The 23,139-nt window shown below is 43.9% G+C and overlaps 1 protein-coding gene across 2 annotated transcripts in view; it reads right to left on the reverse strand.

The window, feature by feature from the left end:
* Nucleotides 1–23,139, reverse strand: part of LOC110510388 — a 51,809-nt gene that overhangs the window by 10,846 nt on the left and 17,824 nt on the right. The window contains exons 3-20 of one of the 2 annotated variants that reach the window (XM_036940054.1): nucleotides 10,688–10,766; nucleotides 10,533–10,579; nucleotides 10,326–10,404; nucleotides 9,797–10,070; nucleotides 8,699–8,865; nucleotides 4,916–5,195; nucleotides 3,846–3,943; nucleotides 3,404–3,674; nucleotides 3,023–3,192; nucleotides 2,596–2,890; nucleotides 2,239–2,336; nucleotides 1,797–2,076; nucleotides 1,462–1,580; nucleotides 805–946; nucleotides 678–709; nucleotides 522–580; nucleotides 213–427; nucleotides 1–23 (exon numbers count right to left, since the gene is read on the reverse strand). The exon at nucleotides 1–23 is cut by the window's left edge and continues 237 nt beyond it. In XM_036940054.1, the coding sequence (XP_036795949.1) occupies nucleotides 1–23; nucleotides 213–427; nucleotides 522–580; nucleotides 678–709; nucleotides 805–946; nucleotides 1,462–1,580; nucleotides 1,797–2,076; nucleotides 2,239–2,336; nucleotides 2,596–2,890; nucleotides 3,023–3,192; nucleotides 3,404–3,674; nucleotides 3,846–3,943; nucleotides 4,916–5,195; nucleotides 8,699–8,865; nucleotides 9,797–10,070; nucleotides 10,326–10,404; nucleotides 10,533–10,579; nucleotides 10,688–10,766 (2,728 nt within the window). The remainder of the gene's footprint in view (nucleotides 24–212; nucleotides 428–521; nucleotides 581–677; nucleotides 710–804; nucleotides 947–1,461; nucleotides 1,581–1,796; nucleotides 2,077–2,238; nucleotides 2,337–2,595; nucleotides 2,891–3,022; nucleotides 3,193–3,403; nucleotides 3,675–3,845; nucleotides 3,944–4,915; nucleotides 5,196–8,698; nucleotides 8,866–9,796; nucleotides 10,071–10,325; nucleotides 10,405–10,532; nucleotides 10,580–10,687; nucleotides 10,767–23,139) is intronic. The other variant, XM_036940055.1, reaches the window with a different exon arrangement.

Raw genomic sequence — 23,139 nt, forward strand, 5'->3', positions numbered from 1 at the left:
AGACAGGAAGTCACATCCACCACCTGGGAAAGAAAGATAACAATTAGAGCTTTCTCTGACGAACAAGACAAACATAACATTGCTGAGACTGTAGCAGAAAATAAAATACACAATAATTAGTAAATAAATAAGCAAATAACAAAAATATGTTATTTCAGAAGAGTCCTGAAACATGAAAAGTGAAATTAACCCTTCATGATATTATTACTCACTATTGTAGATCTCACACTGTGGGAGGTGTAGTTGACTGACAGACCCCTTAAGGCATCTAAACATGAACAGAGGTCCTGCAGGTCTCTTGCCTCTCTGGGATAGAAGCCTCCTGTCCCAGGGGACTGTCCTATAGAGCACCTCTCCTTCTCCCTCCATCCTGAACACCAGGCCTGTTATACTGCACTGGAACAGACCTGCACTGGGGCACTGGAACCTGTAGAACAAACAAGGATTTAATTTTGTGAGATTTTCCTGGAATTAAGGTTTTATACAAACTACCAATGATACCATTAAATATATCAAGTTACCGGTACTCTCCCCTGTTGTCCTGATCATGGATTTCAGGTGTAAATTCATCTGGAGAACTCTAAAATGTAGAAACAATAGATACTGTAATTCAACCAATATTGTGAAGAATAGTTTTTAAATGAAAATGTTCTCTCTTTCCAGTGAGGGTCTTTTACCATGTGATGGTGATCCAGGAAAAGAGGAGAATCTAAAGAGAACCAAAAAACATCAATCATCATGTTTTACTATACAACTTCAACTTCATCATCGTTCCAGATTAAGATGTTACTGTATAGCTGTTACCCCTTTCTCTTCCCAACTCCTCATCATCAATCCTCTGGGTGTTCTCCTGGGTGTTCACAGATACCTCTGTGTTGAGACTGTTAGCCATCTTCAGTTGGCTCCCTAGGATGGTTGAAAAGTCCATCTCTAGCTTTGGGATTTTCTAGATTCAAATCAACAGAATAGATAGAACATACTTCTATAACAGTGACATGTTCTATATTAACATACTTCTATAACAGGGACATGTTCTATATTAACATACTTCTATAACAGTGACATGTTCTATATTAACATACTTCTATAACAGTGACATGTTCTATATTAACATACTTCTATAACAGGGACATGTTCTATATTAACATACTTCTATAACAGGGACATGTTCTATATTAACATACTTCTATAACAGGGACATGTTCTATATTAACATACTTCTATAACAGGGACATGTTCTATATTAACATACTTCTATAACAGGGACATGTTCTATATTAACATACTTCTATAACAGGGACATGTTCTATATTAACATACTTCTATAACAGTGACATGTTCTATATTAACATACTTCTATAACAGGGACATGTTCTATATTAATCTGACCTGTCCTCTTGTTCTATTGTGAACATGTTGGTCACCATGGCAGCAGTGAGAAGGGCAGGGACAATCAGGCACCTTATGTTTGATGAAGAACGGGGCTCTGCCAGTCAATGGGACACAATGCTCCTCAATCTTTTCGCGCCTGGAAACTAGACCAGGCCAGGATGGTTCCTCACTTGTTCTCCTTTTCTTTCCTGCAGGGGTCATCAAAAAGAGAGAGAGAGAAAGAAAGTGTAAAGAGAGAGAGAGAGAGTTTAAAGTGTTGTTAGCTGGTTAACATACCAACAGGCTAGTGTAATAGTCAGTTTAGAAACAGTCAACAGGCTGTGCGGGATCTTTGTGTGAATCTCTATCACTCAATATCCCAGATCTGAGTGTGTAATGATAAATCTATCGTCTGGATGTGTTACCTCTACTGTGATATCTCTCGAACTTCTCTGCCAGATCTTCCCGGTTCATCCTCCTCAGGATCCTCAGTGTGATCTCCACAACTCGCTCAGGGCCGTACCTCTTCAGCATCTGATCCACTATGTTCTGTCTGTCAGTGACCTCCAGCTGGCTCTCTGGGATGGGAGGAAAGCCAAGCAGCTGGACACTAGTCAGGTTAGACTGAAATGTTTTCAGCTGTTCTTCAGTGAGTTCCTCCAGACTGGTCAGCAGCAGAGCTGGAACAGTCAATATGTGGGATCTCTAAAAAGGTGACAAGATTTAAAGAAGGAATAGATATACTGGTTACTGATACAAAGAACATGAATATAGCCACACACACACAAACATCCTAATTTCTCTGACAGATAATTTTTTCAAATTAGAGGGTGTTAGCGTGTTGTGCATGTGCACCAGTCCTCTCACCTGTAAGCTGTGCTGTACTGAGGAGGGAAGGAACCTGGAAGGCTTCTCCATGACAACACTGGGTGGATAGAGGGCTTGGGAGAATACAGGGCTGGAATCTGGAGTTATGGATGAAAATATTGATTTGTGATAAGAGCCTGAGTGACCAGAGGGACTCCCTGGGGGCATAGGGTCTCCCTGAGCGAGAAAGAGCGATATATATATATATATTTATATTAGCTGGTTAACTTTGATCCTACATTATAACATTACTAAAACTAAATGTTAACAATCTGGGGTGATCTTTGTGTGAATCTCTATCACGCAATATCCCAGATCTGAGTGTGTAATGATAAATCTATCATCTGGATGTGTTACCTCTACTGTGATATCTCTCGAACTTCTCTGCCAGATCTTCCCGGTTCATCCTCCTCAGGATCCTCAGTGTGATCTCCACAACTCCCTCAGGGCCGTACCTCTTCAGCATCTGATCCACTATGACCTGTCTGTCATTGTTCTCCAGCTGAGTTTTTGGGATGGAAGGAAAGCCAGTCAGGTAAGGTGGAAGCTGTTTGCTTAGAGTCAGTTCCTGCTGAAATATCTTCAGCTCGTCTGTGCTCAGCTCCTCCAGAGTGGCCAGCAGCAGAGCTTCTCTTTTCTTCTCTGTAGGTTTCTAAGAAAACAACAACAAAACAGATAGAACTTTAATTTGGTGACAACCCTTTCTTTCTGTCACTATAATCGGTCTCCATGACTTCTACCAGGTGTGGGTTATGTGAACCTAAACATCCCCTCTCCTCCTCACCGTGACCAGCTCATATTTGTCCTTTGTGATTCCAGTGTCTTTGCTGCCTGCTGCCTCTCTGTCCAAGGCTCTAGAAAGTCCAGACAGATGGACATGTTTCTTCTCTCTCTCTTCATCATTGCCAGTGTCTGATGAGTTTCTCCACCATTTTGTTTCTGTTGTAGATACAGCTATAGAAGATGAAGTGAAGAGGGATAATGGTGTTGTCTCATTACATTTTCCTGTTGATCTACAATTATCAATCTACACCATGTTATCTTCGTTTAAGCAATTATAAGGAGCCTGTCCTCCTATAACTCCCCCAACCAGCCTCCTCTGGCTTAGACCTACACTGAACTGTGATTGTGATGTATAGATTGATGTACATTATTGTTATATTACCTCTAGTGTGATCTCTCTGTAACTTCTCTGCTTGGTCTACCCGCTTCATCCCCCTCAGGATCCTCCGTGTGATCTTCACAGCTCTCTCAGGGCCATATCTCTCCACCATCTGATCCACTGTGTCCTGTCTGTCAGTGTTCTCCAGCTGGCTCTCTGGGATGGGAGGAAAGCCTAACATCCTGCCACTAGTCAGGTAAGACTGAAATGTTTTCAGCTGTTCTTCAGTGAGTTCCTCCAGACTGGTCAGCAGCAGAGCTGGAACAGCCAATATCTGGGGTCTCGAAAAAGGTGACAAGATTTAAAGAAGGAATAGAAACACTGGTTACTGATACAAAGAACATGAATATAGCCACACACACACAAACATCCTAATTTCTCTGACAGATCATTTTTTCAAATGAGAGGGTGTTAGCGTGTTGTGCATGTGCACCAGTCCTCTCACCTGTAAACTGTGCTGTACTGAGGAGGGAGGGAACCTGGAAGGCTTCTCCATGACAACACTGGGTGGATAGAGGGCTTGGGAGAAGACAGGGCTGGAATCTGGAGTTATGGATGAAAATATTGATTTGTGATAAGAGCCTGAGTGACCAGAGGGACTCCCTGGGGGCATAGGGTCTCCCTGAGCGAGAGAGAGCGATATATATATATTTATATTAGCTGGTTAACTTTGATCCTACATTATAACATTACTAAAACTAAATGTTAACAATCTGGGGTGATCTTTGTTTGAATATAATCCCTTGTACTCAATGGCCATGTCCAAATACCCATACTGTACTTCCTCTCTAAAGGCATTTCAGGTATGCGAAAATAGGAAGTTTTATAGTTTGTGAACTTTAGAAAATCAACTATCCTTTAAATGCCAGGATGTCATACTTATTCATCTAGTAGAATTCACTGCATACCTTTGAGGAAGAGAATGGTGATTGTCAACAGCTGATAATGAGATAAGGGGAGGGGCTTTAACTAAATGAACAAATGGAGAGTTTCAACGCAATTGTGCATTAGGTGACACCTTCACAGTATAGATGAGCAGTATGCTGATATTTCCTGCTTCCTGCATTCGTTGTCACTAAACAGTATCTTCTAAATGGTATGTAGTACTACTAATACACAGTATGTAGTTTTAGTAAGTAGTAGGAAAGACAGATTTTCGACACAGCTAATATCCCATCATGGAACCGATCGTGTAATGATAGATCTATCATGTTGCTGTGTTACCTCTAGTGTGATCTCTCTCTACACAGCCAATATCCCATCATGGAACCGATCGTGTAATGATAGATCTATCATGTTGCTGTGTTACCTCTAGTGTGATCTCTCTCTAACTTCTAATATGTAATGAATGATTGCTTTCTGTTTAATCTCAATGAGATCACCTGGATACACACAATAAATAAAAGAGGGGTCTGCTGAATGTTATTATGAAGTCAGTTGAATGTTATTTCTGGTTAGACCTACACTGAACTGTGATGGTGATGTATAGATTGATGTACATTGTTGTTATGTTACCTCTAGTGTGATATCGCTCTAACTTCTCTGCCAGATCATCCAGATTCATCCACCTCAGGTTCACAAGTGTGATCTTCACAGCTCTCTCAGGGTCGTATCTCTCCACCATCTGATCCACTGTGACCTGTCTGTCAGTGTTCTCCAGCTGGCTCTCTGGGATGGGAGGAAAGTCTAACATCCTGCCACTAGTCAGGTTAGACTGAAATATCTTCAGCTGTTCTTCAGTGAGCTCCTCCAGAGTGGTCAGCAGCAGAGCTGGAACATCCAACGTGGAGGATCTCTAAAATAACAAAGAAGATAAGATAGAAATAAAGGGACAGACTACTGATATAAAATAAAGAACATGAACATAGTCACACACACACAACGTGATAGGAATGTATTTTACGCTACTGCTACTCTCCGTTTGTCATATATGCATTGTCACTTTAACTATACCTACATGTACATACTACCTCAATTAGCCCGACTCACCGGTGCCTGTATATAGCCTCAATACTGTATATAGCCTCAATACTGTATATAGCTTCTCTACTGTATATAGCCTCTACTGTATATAGCCTCACTACTGTATATAGCCTCTCTACTGTATATAGCCTCTCTACTGTATATAGCCTCTCTACTGTATATAGCCTCTCTACTGTATATAGCCTCTCTACTGTATATAGCCTCTCTACTGTATATAGCCTCTCTACTGTATATAGCCTCAATACTGTATATAGCCTCAATACTGTATATAGCCTCGCTACTGTATATAGCCTCTCTACTGTATATAGCCTCTCTACTGTATATAGCCTCTCTACTGTATATAGCCTCAATACTGTATATAGCCTCAATACTGTATATAGCCTCAATACTGTATATAGCCTCGCTACTGTATATAGCCTCTCTACTGTATATAGCCTCAATACTGTATATAGCCTCGCTACTGTATATAGCCTCTCTACTGTATATAGCCTCTCTACTGTATATAGCCTCGCTACTGTATATAGCCTCTCTACTGTATATAGCCTCAATACTGTATATAGCCTCGCTACTGTATATAGCCTCTCTACTGTATATAGCCTCTCTACTGTATATAGCCTGTCTACTGTATATAGCCTCTCTACTGTATATAGCCTCTCTACTGTATATAGCCTCTCTACTGTATATAGCCTCTCTACTGTATATAGCCTCTACTGTATACAGCCTCTCTACTGTATATAGCTTCTCTACTGTATATAGCCTCTCTACTGTATATAGCCTCTCTACTGTATATAGCCTCTCTACTGTATATAGCCTCTCTACTGTATATAGCCTCTCTACTGTATATAGCCTCTCTACTGTATATAGCCTCTCTACTGTATATAGCCTCTGCTGTATATAGCCTCTCTACTGTATATAGCCTCTCTACTCTTATTTTCCACTGTCCTTTTACTGTTGTTTTTATTTCTTTACTTATCTATTTTTCACCTAATACCTATAATTTACTTAAAAATTTCACTGTTGGCCTGTAAGTCAGTATTTCACTGTAAGGTTTACACCTGTTGTATTTGGCGCACGTGACAAATAAACTTTAATTTGATTCACAGCCTTTTCTGTCTGATGGTGTGTGTAGGGATATGCCGCCTGACCCCCACCACTCATAGAGTATGTGTGTACTGTATCATTTCAAACTGTAGAACTGACTATGACAGTGAGTACAGGTGATGGAACATATGAGGGTAGAACTGACTATGACAGTGAGTACAGGTGTTGTAACATATGAGGGTAGAACTGACTATGACAGTGAGTACAGGTGATGTAACATATGAGGGTAGAACTGACTATGACAGTGAGTACAGGTGTTTTAACATATGAGGGTAGAACTGACTATGACAGTGAGTACAGGTGATGGAACATATGAGGGTAGAACTGACTATGACAGTGAGTACAGATGTTGTAACATATGAGGGTAGAACTGACTATGACAGTGAGTACAGGTGATGGAACATATGAGGGTAGAACTGTAGAACTGACTATGACAGTGAGTACAGGTGATGGAACATATGAGGGTAGAACTGACTATGACAGTGAGTACAGGTGATGGAACATATGAGGGTAGAACTGTAGAACTGACTATGACAGTGAGTACAGGTGATGGAACATATGAGGGTAGAACTGACTATGACAGTGAGTACAGGTGTTTTAACATATGAGGGTAGAACTGTAGAACCGACTATGACAGTGAGTACAGGTGGTGTAACATATGAGGGTAGAACTGTAGAACTGACTATGACAGTGAGTACAGGTGATGGAACATATGAGGGTAGAACTGACTATGACAGTGAGTACAGGTGATGTAACATATGAGGGTAGAACTGACTATGACAGTGAGTATAGGTGATGGAACATATGAGGGTAGAACTGACTATGACAGTGAGTACAGGTGTTGTAACATATGAGGGTAGAACTGACTATGACAGTGAGTACAGGTGATGGAACATATGAGGGTAGAACTGACTATGACAGTGAGTACAGGTGTTGTAACATATGAGGGTAGAACTGACTATGACAGTGAGTACAGGTGATGTAACATATGAGGGTAGAACTGTAGAACTGACTATGACAGTGAGTACAGGTGATGGAACATATGAGGGTAGAACTGACTATGACAGTGAGTACAGGTGATGTAACATATGAGGGTAGAACTGACTATGACAGTGAGTACAGGTGTTGTAACATATGAGGGTAGAACTGACTATGACAGTGAGTACAGGTGATGTAACATATGAGGGTAGAACTGACTATGACAGTGAGTACAGGTGATGTAACATATGAGGGTAGAACTGTAGAACTGTCTATGACAGTGAGTACAGGTGATGTAACATATGAGGGTAGAACTGTAGAACTGTCTATGACAGTGAGTACAGGTGATGTAACATATGAGGGTAGAACTGTAGAACTGTCTATGACAGTGAGTACAGATGTTGTAACATATGAGGGTAGAACTGACTATGACAGTGAGTACAGGTGATGTAACATATGAGGGTAGAACTGACTATGACAGTGAGTACAGGTGATGTAACATATGAGGGTAGAACTGACTATGACAGTGAGTACAGGTGATGTAACATATGAGGTAGAACTGTAGAACTGACTATGACAGTGAGTACAGGTGTTGTAACATATGAGGGTAGAACTGTAGAACTGACTATGACAGTGAGTACAGGTGTTGTAACATATGAGGGTAGAACTGACTATGACAGTGAGTACAGGTGTTGTAACATATGAGGGTAGAACTGACTATGACAGTGAGTACAGGTGATGTAACATATGAGGGTAGAACTGACTATGACAGTGAGTACAGGTGATGTAACATATGAGGGTAGAACTGACTATGACAGTGAGTACAGGTGATGTAACATATGAGGGTAGAACTGTAGAACTGACTATGACAGTGAGTACAGGTGTTGTAACATATGAGGGTAGAACTGACTATGACAGTGAGTACAGGTGATGTAACATATGAGGGTAGAACTGACTATGACAGTGAGTACAGGTGATGTAACATATGAGGTAGAACTGTAGAACTGACTATGACAGTGAGTACAGGTGTTGTAACATATGAGGGTAGAACTGACTATGACAGTGAGTACAGGTGTTTTAACATATGAGGGTAGAAGTGTAGAACTGACTATGACAGTGAGTACAGGTGATGTAACATATGAGGGTAGAACTGTAGAACTGACTATGACAGTGAGTACAGGTGATGTAACATTTGAGGGTAGACATGATCCTATACTTCTCTAACCATCCTCTTACCTGTGAGCTGAGCTGTTCTGAGCTACCAGCTGAAGTTAAAGACCACAACTCCTTAGATGAGCCAGGGAAGGAAGGAGGAGGAGCTGGAGTGAAAGGAGGCCATGAAGAGTAACAGAAGGATTTGGGCCTGAGTTGGAATAAGGACAAGTGAGAGGGTGAGGCAGAACCTGAGGAAGAGGGGGAAACATGGGAAATAGAGGGGAAGACAGGAGGGGGATAGAGAGTCAGTTAAGGTCCTTGTCTACAGTCCTACTTCTCTGATCTCTAACTTCTCTGCCAGATTATTCTGGTTCATCTTCCAGATCAGGAAGCTCAGGAAGAGATATACAGTCATGATTAGAAAGTCTCATCTGTTTGTGAAATCTTCACTACTGTATTGGTGACTGTATGTATGGAATGTAATGAATGTTGGATTGTTGTTTAATCCTCATGGGGTCACCTGGATACATCATGAATAAACATTATAAAAGAGGGGTCACCTGGATACATCATGAATAAACATTATAAAAGAGGGGTCACCTGGACACATCATGAATAAACATTATAAAAGAGGGGTCACCTGGACACATCATGAATAAACATTATAAAAGAGGGGTCACCTGGACACATCATGAATAAACATTATAAAAGAGGGGTCACCTGGATACATCATGAATAAACATTATAAAAGAGGGGTCACCTGGACACATCATGAATAAACATTATAAAAGAGGGGTCACCTGGATACATCATGAATAAACATTATAAAAGAGGGGTCACCTGGACACATCATGAATAAACATTATAAAAGAGGGGTCACCTGGACACATCATGAATAAACATTATAAAAGAGGGTCACCTGGACACATCATGAATAAACATTATAAAAGAGGGGTCACCTGGACACATCATGAATAAACATTATAAAAGAGGGGTCACCTGGATACATCATGAATAAACATTATAAAAGAGGGGTCACCTGGCTACATCATGAATAAACATTATAAAAGAGGAGTCTGCTGAATGTTATTATGAAGTCAGTTGAATGTTATTTCTGGTTAGACCTACACTGAACTGTGATGGTGATGTATAGATTGATGTACATTGTTGTTATGTTACCTCTAGTGTGATATCGCTCTAACTTCTCTGCCAGGTCTACTCGATTCATCCACTTCAGGTTCACAAGTGTGATCTTCACAGCTCTCTCAGGGTCGTATCTCTTCATCATCTGATCCACTGTGACCTGTCTGTCAGTGTTCTCCAGCTGACTCTCTGGGATGAGAGGACAGCCAGGCAGCCAGGCCCTATACAGATACCACTGAAATGTCTTCAGCTCGTGTGGGTTCATCTCCTCCAGAGTGGTCAGCAGCAGAGCTGGAACATCCAATGTTTTCTAAAACAACAAAGATGACGACAGTGAGGAAGGAATAGAAAACCTGACAACTGAAATAAAATAAAGAACCTGATTATATTCATATTGTTAAGACGTACTAGAATATTTATACTGGTCTCTCAATATCTCATATCATCATGAAATACATTAGGAACATTGACAGACACACACACACACACACAGTATGTGGCTGTGATCTATATGTGGTTCGATCACAATGACATTTCACTTCTCAGACATGACCTCTAGTCTTACCTTCAGCACCTCCAGCCTCTCCTTCAGCGTAGAGATCTCATTCTCCAGAAAACGATGCTTCTCTCCAGATGGGGTCAACCTGAACACAAGAAACAGTCACTACACTGTTCCATATTAATTTCACGGGTCATGAGGATGATTTAATAAAATATGTTATGGTAGAGTTGTTAATATCAGACTCATAATACTTGTATTATGTCCACTCACCATCCAGAAGAGGTGCTGGTAGACTGCTCATCCCTGTTGACCTCTGCCTGCAACACACACCCATAAACAAACACACACAGTATTCTTCAGAGAATACTGTGATCTACAGTATGTGGTTTGCTCACATTGACTTTAGACATGGCCACTAGTCTTACCTTCAGCACCTTCAGCTCCTCCTCCAGCCTAGAGATCTCAGACTCCAGATCCCTACGCTTCTCTCCAGACAGGGTCAACCTGGACACAGGAAACAGTCACACACTGTTCTGTTCCCCTACAGCACCACCACATGCTGTGGTCACTACACTGTTCTGTTCCCCTACACCACCACCACATGCTGTGGTCACTACACTGTTCTGTTCCCCTACACCACCACTACATGCTGTGGTCACTACACTGTTCTGTTCCCCTACACCACCACCACATGCTGTGGTCACTACACTGTTCTGTTCCCCTACACCACCACTACATGCTGTGGTCACTACACTGTTCTGTTCCCCTACACCACCACTACATGCTGTGGTCACTACACTGTTCTGTTCCCCTACACCACCACTACATGCTGTGGTCACTACACTGTTCTGTTCCCCCTACACCACCACTACATGCTGTGGTCACTACACTGTTCTGTTCCCCTACACCACCACTACATGCTGTGGTCACTACACTGTTCTGTTCCCCTACACCACCACTACATGCTGTGGTCACTACACTGTTCTGTTCCCCCTACACCACCACCACATGCTGTGGTCACTACACTGTTCTGTTCCCCCTACACCACCACTACATGCTGTGGTCACTACACTGTTCTGTTCCCCTACACCACCACCACATGCTGTGGTCACTACACTGTTCTGTTCCCCTACACCACCACTACATGCTGTGGTCACTACACTGTTCTGTTCCCCTACTACACCACCACTACATGCTGTGGTCACTACACTGTTCTGTTACCCTACACCACCACTACATGCTGTGGTCACTACACTGTTCTGCTCCCCTACAGCACCACTACATGCTGTGGTCACTACACTGTTCTGTTCCCCTACTACACCACCACTACATGCTGTGGTCACTACACTGTTCTGTTCCCCTACTACACCACCACTACATGCTGTGGTTACTACACTGTTCTGTTCCCCTACACCACCACTACATGCTGTGGTCACTACACTGTACTGTTCCCCTACACCACCACTACATGCTGTGGTCACTACACTGTTCTGTTCCCCTACACCACCATCACATGCTGTGGTCACTACACTGTTCTGTTCCCCTACACCACCATCACATGCTGTGGTCACTACACTGTTCTGTTCCCCTACACCACCACTACATGCTGTGGTCACTACACTGTTCTGTTCCCCTACACCACCACTACATGCTGTGGTCACTACACTGTTCTGTTCCCCTACACCACCACTACATGCTGTGGTCACTACACTGTTCTGTTCCCCTACACCACCACTACATGCTGTGGTCACTACACTGTTCTGTTCCCCTACACCACCACTACATGCTGTGGTCACTACACTGTTCTGTTCCCCCTACACCACCACCACATGCTGTGGTCACTACACTGTTCTGTTCCCCCTACACCACCACTACATGCTGTGGTCACTACACTGTTCTGTTCCCCTACACCACCACTACATGCTGTGGTCACTACACTGTTCTGTTCCCCTACACCACCACTACATGCTGTGATCACTACACTGTTCTGTTCCCCTACACCACCACTACATGCTGTGGTCACTACACTGTTCTGTTCCCCTACACCACCACTACATGCTGTGGTCACTACACTGTTCTGTTCCCCTACACCACCACTACATGCTGTGGTCACTACACTGTTCTGTTCCCCTACACCACCACTACATGCTGTGGTCACTACACTGTTATGTTACCCTACACCACCACCACATGCTGTGGTCACTACACTGTTCTGTTCCCCTACACCACCACTACATGCTGTGGTCACTACACTGTTCTGTTCCCCTACACCACTACATGCTGTGGTCACTACACTGTTCTGTTCCCCTACACCACTACATGCTGTGGTCACTACACTGTTCTGTTCCCCTACACCACTACATGCTGTGGTCACTACACTGTTCTGTTCCCCTACACCACCACTACATGCTGTGGTCACTACACTGTTCTGTTCCTCTACACCACTACATGCTGTGGTCACTACACTGTTCTGTTCCCCTACACCACCACTACATGCTGTGGTCACTACACTGTTCTGTTCCCCTACACCACCACTACATGCTGTGGTCACTACACTGTTCTGTTCCCCTACACCACCACTACATGCTGTGGTCACTACACTGTTCTGTTCCCCTACTACACCACCACTACATGCTACACCAAATTCTATAGAATTCTAAAGTGGACAGAACCAAATTCTATAGAACTCTACAGTGGACAGAACCGAATTCTATAGAATTCTAAAGTGGACAGAACCGAATTCTATAGAATTCTAAAGTGGACAGAACCGAATTCTATAGAATTCTACAGTGGACAGAACCGAATTCTATAGAATTCTAAAGTGGACAGAACCGAATTCTATAGAATTCTACAGTGGACAGAACCGAATTCTATAGAATTCGACAGTGGACAGAACCGAATTCTATAGAATTCGACAGTGGACAGAACCGAATTCTATAGAATTCTACAGTGGACAGAACCGAATTCTATAGAATTCTACAGTGGACAGAACCGAATTCTATAGAATTCTACAGTGGACAGAACCGAATTCTATAGAATTCTACAGTGGACAGAACCGAATTCTATAGAATTCTACAGTGGACAGAACCAAATTCTATAGAATTCTACATTATACCATTCATGGACAGGGAGACGGTCCATTCATGGACAGGGAGACGGTCCATTCATGGACAGGGAGACGGTCCATTCATGGACAGGGAGACGGTCCACTCATGGACAGGGAGACGGTCCACTCATGGACAGGGAGACGGTCCATTCATGGACAGGGAGACGGTCCATTCATGGACAGGGAGACGGTCCACTCATGGACAGGGAGACGGTCCATTCATGGACAGGGAGACGGTCCACTCATGGACAGGGAGACGGTCCACTCATGGACAGGGAGACGGTCCACTCATGGACAGGGAGACGGTCCACTCATGGACAGGGAGACGGTCCACTCATGGACAGGGAGACGGTCCACTCATGGACAGGGAGACGGTCCACTCATGGACAGGGAGACGGTCCACTCATGGACAGGGAGACGGTCCATTCATGGACAGGGAGACGGTCCACTCATGGACAGGGAGACGGTCCACTCATGGACAGGGAGACGGTCCACTCATGGACAGGGAGACGGTCCATTCATGGACAGGGAGACGGTCCACTCATGGACAGGGAGACGGTCCACTCATGGACAGGGAGACGGTCCACTCATGGACAGGGAGACGGTCCACTCATGGACAGGGAGACGGTCCATTCATGGATAGGGAGACGGTCCACTCATGGACAGGGAGACGGTCCATTCATGGACAGGGAGACGGTCCACTCATGGACAGGGAGACGGTCCATTCATGGACAGGGAGACGGTCCACTCATGGACAGGGAGACGGTCCATTCATGGACAGGGAGACGGTCCACTCATGGACAGGGAGACGGTCCATTCATGGACAGGGAGACGGTCCACTCATGGACAGGGAGACGGTCCATTCATGGACAGGGAGACGGTCCACTCATGGACAGGGAGACGGTCCATTCATGGACAGGGAGACGGTCCACTCATGGACAGGGAGACGGTCCATTCATGGACAGGGAGACGGTCCACTCATGGACAGGGAGACGGTCCATTCATGGACAGGGAGACGGTCCACTCATGGACAGGGAGACGGTCCATTCATGGACAGGGAGACGGTCCACTCATGGACAGGGAGACGGTCCATTCATGGACAGGGAGACGGTCCACTCATGGACAGGGAGACGGTCCATTCATGGCCTTATTTATTTGTTTTCGAATGGTCAAAGTTTGAGTCCGTTTTTATTTAAATGTTCTCTTGTTGAAAAGTTTGAGTTTTGTTGCATTTAAGGGAGTTAATGTCTTATTACCCCCCCGCTCCCTGTAATTCACACCTTGGACTAGTATACTCTCTGTCCACTCATATCCACTCTGAGGGGTGTCCCTGGCTGTACCAGGTAGATAATAGATAATATACTCTATGTCCACTCATATCCACTCTGAGAGGTGACCCTGGCTGTACCAGGTAGATAATATACTCTATGTCCACTCATATCCACTCTGAGGGGTGACCCTGGCTGTACCAGGTAGATAATATACTCTATGTCCACTCATATCCACTCTGAGAGGTGACCCTGGCTGTACCAGGTAGATAATAGATAATATACTCTCTGTCCACTCATATCCACTCTGAGAGGTGACCCTGACTGTACCAGGTAGATAATATACTATATGTCCACTCATATCCACTCTGAGGGGTGACCCTGGCTGTACCAGGTAGATAATATACTCTCTGTCCACTCATATCCACTCTGAGAGGTGACCCTGGCTGTACCAGGTAGATAATATACTATATGTCCACTCATATCCACTCTGAGAGGTGACCCTGACTGTACCAGGTAGATAATAGATAATATACTCTATGTCCACTCATATCCACTCTAAGAGGTGACCCTGGCTGTACCAGGTAGATAATAGATAATATACTCTCTGTCCACTCATATCCACTCTGAGAGGTGACCCTGACTGTACCAGGTAGATAATATACTATATGTCCACTCATATCCACTCTGAGGGGTGACCCTGGCTGTACCAGGTAGATAATATACTCTCTGTCCACTCATATCCACTCTGAGAGGTGACCCTGGCTGTACCAGGTAGATAATATACTATATGTCCACTCATATCCACTCTGAGAGGTGACCCTGACTGTACCAGGTAGATAATAGATAATATACTCTATGTCCACTCATATCCACTCTGAGAGGTGTCCCTGACTGTACCAGGTAGATAATATACTATATGTCCACTCATATCCACTCTGAGAGGTGTCCCTGACTGTACCAGGTAGATAATAGATAATATACTATATGTCCACTCATATCCACTCTGAGGGGTGTCCCTGACTGTACCAGGTAGATAATATACTCTATGTCCACTCATATCCACTCTGAGAGGTGTCCCTGGCTGTACCAGGTAGATAATAGATAATATACTATATGTCCACTCATATCCACTCTGAGAGGTGTTCCTGACTGTACCAGGTAGATAATAGATAATATACTATATGTCCACTCATATCCACTCTGAGAGGTGTTCCTGACTGTACCAGGTAGATAATATACTCTATGTCCACTCATATCCACTCTGAGAGGTGTCCCTGACTGTACCAGGTAGATAATAGATAATATACTCTATGTCCACTCATATCCACTCTGAGAGGTGTTCCTGACTGTACCAGGTAGATAATATACTCTATGTCCACTCATATCCACTCTGAGAGGTGACCCTGACTGTACCAGGTAGATAATATACTATATGTCCACTCATATCCACTCTGAGGGGTGTCCCTGGCTGTACCAGGTAGATAATATACTATATGTCCACTCATATCCACTCTGAGAGGTGACCCTGGCTGTACCAGGTAGATAATATACTCTATGTCCACTCATATCCACTCTGAGAGGTGACCCTGGCTGTACCAGGTAGATAATATACTCTATGTCCACTCATATCCACTCTGAGAGGTGACCCTGGCTGTACCAGGTAGATAATAGACTCTATGTCCACTCTGAGAGGTGACCCTGGCTGTACCAGGTAGATAATATACTCTATGTCCACTCATATCCACTCTAAGAGGTGACCCTGACTGTACCAGGTAGAGAATAGACTCTATGTCCACTCATATCCACTCTGAGAGGTGTCCCTGACTGTACCAGGTAGATAATATACTATATGTCCACTCATATCCACTCTGAGGGGTGTCCCTGGCTGTACCAGGTAGATAATATACTCTATGTCCACTCATATCCACTCTGAGGGGTGTCCCTGACTGTACCAGGTAGATAATATACTATATGTCCACTCATATCCACTCTGAGGGGTGTCCCTGACTGTACCAGGTAGATAATATACTATATGTCCACTCATATCCACTCTGAGAGGTGTTCCTGACTGTACCAGGTAGATAATAGATAATATACTCTATGTCCACTCATATCCACTCTGAGAGGTGTCCCTGACTGTACCAGGTAGATAATAGAGAATAGACTCTATGTCCACTCATATCCACTCTGAGAGGTGTCCCTGACTGTACCAGGTAGATAATATACTATATGTCCACTCATATCCACTCTGAGGGGTGTCCCTGGCTGTACCAGGTAGATAATATACTCTATGTCCACTCATATCCACTCTGAGGGGTGTCCCTGACTGTACCAGGTAGATAATATACTATATGTCCACTCATATCCACTCTGAGGGGTGTCCCTGACTGTACCAGGTAGATAATATACTATATGTCCACTCATATCCACTCTGAGGGGTGTCCCTGGCTGTACCAGGTAGATAATATACTCTATGTCCACTCATATCCACTCTGAGGGGTGTCCCTGACTGTACCAGGTAGATAATATACTATATGTCCACTCATATCCACTCTGAGGGGTGTCCCTGACTGTACCAGGTAGATAATATACTATATGTCCACTCATATCCACTCTGAGAGGTGTTCCTGACTGTACCAGGTAGATAATAGATAATATACTATATGTCCACTCATATCCACTCTGAGAGGTGTTCCTGACTGTACCAGGTAGATAATAGATAATATACTCTATGTCCACTCATATCCACTCTGAGAGGTGTTCCTGACTGTACCAGGTAGATAATAGACTCTATGTCCACTCATATCCACTCTGAGAGGTGTCCCTGGCTGTACCAGGTAGATAATATACTCTATGTCCACTCATATCCACTCTGAGAGGTGACCCTGACTGTACCAGGTAGATAATATACTCTATGTCCACTCATATCCACTCTGAGAGGTGTCCCTGGCTGTACCAGGTAGATAATAGATAATATACTCTATGTCCACTCATATCCACTCTGAGGGGTGTCCCTGGCTGTACCAGGTAGATAATAGATAATATACTCTATGTCCACTCATATCCACTCTGAGAGGTGTCCCTGGCTGTACCAGGTAGATAATATACTCTATGTCCACTCATATCCACTCTAAGAGGTGACCCTGACTGTACCAGGTAGATAATATACTCTCTGTCCACTCATATCCACTCTGAGAGGTGTTCCTGACTGTACCAGGTAGATAATATACTATATGTCCACTCATATCCACTCTGAGGGGTGTCCCTGACTGTACCAGGTAGATAATATACTATATGTCCACTCATATCCACTCTAAGAGGTGACCCTGACTGTACCAGGTAGATAATAGATAATATACTCTATGTCCACTCATATCCACTCTGAGGGGTGTCCCTGACTGTACCAGGTAGATAATATACTATATGTCCACTCATATCCACTCTAAGAGGTGACCCTGACTGTACCAGGTAGATAATAGATAATATACTCTCTGTCCACTCATATCCACTCTGAGAGGTGTCCCTGACTGTACCAGGTAGATAATATACTATATGTCCACTCATATCCACTCTGAGAGGTGTCCCTGACTGTACCAGGTAGATAATATACTCTATGTCCACTCATATCCACTCTGAGAGGTGACCCTGACTGTACCAGGTAGATAATAGATAATATACTCTATGTCCACTCATATCCACTCTGAGAGGTGTCCCTGGCTGTACCAGGTAGATAATATACTCTATGTCCACTCAGATCCACTCTGAGAGGTGACCCTGACTGTACCAGGTAGATAATATACTCTATGTCCACTCATATCCACTCTGAGAGGTGACCCTGACTGTACCAGGTAGATAATATATAATATACTCTCTGTCCACTCATATCCACTCTAAGAGGTGACCCTGACTGTACCAGGTAGATAATATACTCTCTGTCCACTCATATCCACTCTGAGAGGTGTCCCTGACTGTACCAGGTAGATAATATACTATATGTCCACTCATATCCACTCTAAGAGGTGACCCTGGCTGTACCAGGTAGATAATATACTCTATGTCCACTCATATCCACTCTGAGAGGTGACCCTGACTGTACCAGGTAGATAATATACTCTATGTCCACTCATATCCACTCTGAGAGGTGACCCTGGCTGTACCAGGTAGATAATAGATAATATACTCTATGTCCACTCATATCCACTCTGAGAGGTGTCCCTGGCTGTACCAGGTAGATAATAGATAATATACTCTATGTCCACTCATATCCACTCTGAGGGGTGTCCCTGACTGTACCAGGTAGATAATATACTCTCTGTCCACTCATATCCACTCTGAGAGGTGACCCTGACTGTACCAGGTAGATAATATACTATATGTCCACTCATATCCACTCTGAGAGGTGTCCCTGACTGTACCAGGTAGATAATATACTCTATGTCCACTCATATCCACTCTGAGAGGTGACCCTGACTGTACCAGGTAGATAATATACTCTATGTCCACTCATATCCACTCTGAGGGGTGTCCCTGGCTGTACCAGGTAGATAATATACTATATGTCCACTCATATCCACTCTGAGGGGTGTCCCTGGCTGTACCAGGTAGATAATATACTATATGTCCACTCATATCCACTCTGAGGGGTGACCCTGGCTGTACCAGGTAGATAATATACTATATGTCCACTCATATCCACTCTGAGAGGTGACCCTGGCTGTACCAGGTAGATAATATACTCTATGTCCACTCATATCCACTCTGAGAGGTGTCCCTGGCTGTACCAGGTAGATAATATACTATATGTCCACTCATATCCACTCTGAGAGGTGTCCCTGGCTGTACCAGGTAGATAATATACTATATGTCCACTCATATCCACTCTGAGGGGTGTCCCTGGCTGTACCAGGTAGATAATATACTATATGTCCACTCATATCCACTCTGAGGGGTGTCCCTGACTGTACCAGGTAGATAATATACTATATGTCCACTCATATCCACTCTAAGAGGTGACCCTGACTGTACCAGGTAGATAATATACTCTATGTCCACTCATATCCACTCTAAGAGGTGACCCTGGCTGTACCAGGTAGATAATAGATAATATACTCTATGTCCACTCATATCCACTCTGAGAGGTGTCCCTGACTGTACCAGGTAGATAATATACTCTATGTCCACTCATATCCACTCTGAGAGGTGTCCCTGACTGTACCAGGTAGATAATAGATAATATACTATATGTCCACTCATATCCACTCTGAGAGGTGTCCCTGACTGTACCAGGTAGATAATATACTCTATGTCCACTCATATCCACTCTGAGGGGTGACCCTGGCTGTACCAGGTAGATAATAGATAGTATACTCTATGTCCACTCATATCCACTCTGAGAGGTGACCCTGACTGTACCAGGTAGAGAATAGATAGTATACTCTATGTCCACTCATATCCACTCTGAGAGGTGACCCTGGCTGTACCAGGTAGATAATATACTCTATGTCCACTCATATCCACTCTAAGAGGTGACCCTGGCTGTACCAGGTAGATAATATACTCTATGTCCACTCATATCCACTCTGAGAGGTGTCCCTGGCTGTACCAGGTAGATAATATACTCTCTGTCCACTCATATCCACTCTGAGAGGTGACCCTGGCTGTACCAGGTAGATAATAGATAATATACTCTATGTCCACTCATATCCACTCTGAGAGGTGACCCTGGCTGTACCAGGTAGATAATATACTCTATGTCCACTCATATCCACTCTAAGAGGTGACCCTGGCTGTACCAGGTAGAGAATAGACTCTATGTCCACTCATATCCACTCTGAGAGGTGTTCCTGACTGTACCAGGTAGAGAATAGACTCTATGTCCACTCATATCCACTCTGAGAGGTGTCCCTGGCTGTACCAGGTAGATAATATACTCTCTGTCCACTCATATCCACTCTGAGGGGTGTCCCTGGCTGTACCAGGTAGATAATATACTCTCTGTCCACTCATATCCACTCTAAGAGGTGACCCTGGCTGTACCAGGTAGATAATATACTCTCTGTCCACTCATATCCACTCTGAGAGGTGTCCCTGGCTGTACCAGGTAGATAATATACTATATGTCCACTCATATCCACTCTGAGAGGTGTCCCTGGCTGTACCAGGTAGATAATATACTCTATGTCCACTCATATCCACTCTGAGAGGTGTTCCTGACTGTACCAGGTAGATAGTATACTCTCTGTCCACTCATATCCACTCTGAGAGGTGTTCCTGAATGTACCAGGTAGATAATATACTCTATGTCCACTCATATCCACTCTGAGAGGTGTCCCTGACTGTACCAGGTAGATAATATACTCTATGTCCACTCATATCCACTCTGAGGGGTGACCCTGACTGTACCAGGTAGATAATATACTCTATGTCCACTCATATCCACTCTGAGGGGTGTCCCTGGCTGTACCAGCTAGATAATATACTATATGTCCACTCATATCCACTCTGAGGGGTGTCCCTGGCTGTACCAGGTAGATAATATACTATATGTCCACTCATATCCACTCTGAGGGGTGTCCCTGGCTGTACCAGGTAGATAATATACTATATGTCCACTCATATCCACTCTGAGAGGTGTCCCTGGCTGTACCAGGTAGATAATATACTATATGTCCACTCATATCCACTCTGAGGGGTGTCCCTGGCTGTACCAGGTAGATAATATACTATATGTCCACTCATATCCACTCTGAGGGGTGTCCCTGGCTGTACCAGGTAGATAATATACTATATGTCCACTCATATCCACTCTGAGGGGTGTCCCTGGCTGTACCAGGTAGATAATATACTCTATGTCCACTCATATCCACTCTGAGGGGTGACCCTGGCTGTACCAGGTAGATAATATACTATATGTCCACTCATATCCACTCTGAGAGGTGTTCCTGACTGTACCAGGTAGATAATATACTCTATGTCCACTCATATCCACTCTGAGAGGTGTCCCTGGCTGTACCAGGTAGATAATATACTATATGTCCACTCATATCCACTCTGAGAGGTGACCCTGACTGTACCAGGTAGATAATATACTCTATGTCCACTCATATCCACTCTGAGAGGTGACCCTGACTGTACCAGGTAGATAATATACTATATGTCCACTCATATCCACTCTGAGAGGTGTCCCTGGCTGTACCAGGTAGATAATATACTCTATGTCCACTCATATCCACTCTGAGAGGTGTCCCTGGCTGTACCAGGTAGATAATAGATAATATACTCTCTGTCCACTCATATCCACTCTGAGAGGTGTCCCTGACTGTACCAGGTAGATAATATACTCTCTGTCCACTCATATCCACTCTGAGAGGTGTCCCTGACTGTACCAGGTAGATAATATACTATATGTCCACTCATATCCACTCTGAGAGGTGTTCCTGACTGTACCAGGTAGATAATATACTCTCTGTCCACTCATATCCACTCTGAGAGGTGACCCTGGCTGTACCAGGTAGATAATATACTCTATGTCCACTCATATCCACTCTGAGAGGTGACCCTGGCTGTACCAGGTAGATAATATACTCTATGTCCACTCATATCCACTCTAAGAGGTGACCCTGGCTGTACCAGGTAGATAATATACTCTCTGTCCACTCATATCCACTCTGAGAGGTGACCCTGGCTGTACCAGGTAGATAATAGATAATATACTCTATGTCCACTCATATCCACTCTGAGAGGTGACCCTGGCTGTACCAGGTAGATAATATACTCTCTGTCCACTCATATCCACTCTAAGAGGTGACCCTGGCTGTACCAGGTAGATAATATACTCTATGTCCACTCATATCCACTCTAAGAGGTGACCCTGGCTGTACCAGGTAGAGAATAGACTCTATGTCCACTCATATCCACTCTGAGAGGTGTTCCTGACTGTACCAGGTAGAGAATAGACTCTATGTCCACTCATATCCACTCTGAGAGGTGTCCCTGGCTGTACCAGGTAGATAATATACTCTCTGTCCACTCATATCCACTCTGAGGGGTGTCCCTGGCTGTACCAGGTAGATAATATACTCTCTGTCCACTCATATCCACTCTAAGAGGTGACCCTGGCTGTACCAGGTAGATAATATACTCTCTGTCCACTCATATCCACTCTGAGAGGTGTCCCTGGCTGTACCAGGTAGATAATATACTCTCTGTCCACTCATATCCACTCTGAGGGGTGTCCCTGGCTGTACCAGGTAGATAATATACTCTATGTCCACTCATATCCACTCTGAGGGGTGTCCCTGACTGTACCAGGTAGATAATAGACTCTATGTCCACTCATATCCACTCTGAGAGGTGTTCCTGACTGTACCAGGTAGATAATATACTATATGTCCACTCATATCCACTCTGAGGGGTGACCCTGGCTGTACCAGGTAGAGAATATACTATATGTCCAGTCATATCCACTCTGAGAGGTGTCCCTGACTGTACCAGGTAGATA

The sequence above is a fragment of the Oncorhynchus mykiss genome, chromosome 13 (genome assembly GCF_013265735.2).
Source record: "Oncorhynchus mykiss isolate Arlee chromosome 13, USDA_OmykA_1.1, whole genome shotgun sequence".
NCBI classification, from domain to species: Eukaryota; Metazoa; Chordata; class Actinopteri; order Salmoniformes; family Salmonidae; genus Oncorhynchus; species Oncorhynchus mykiss.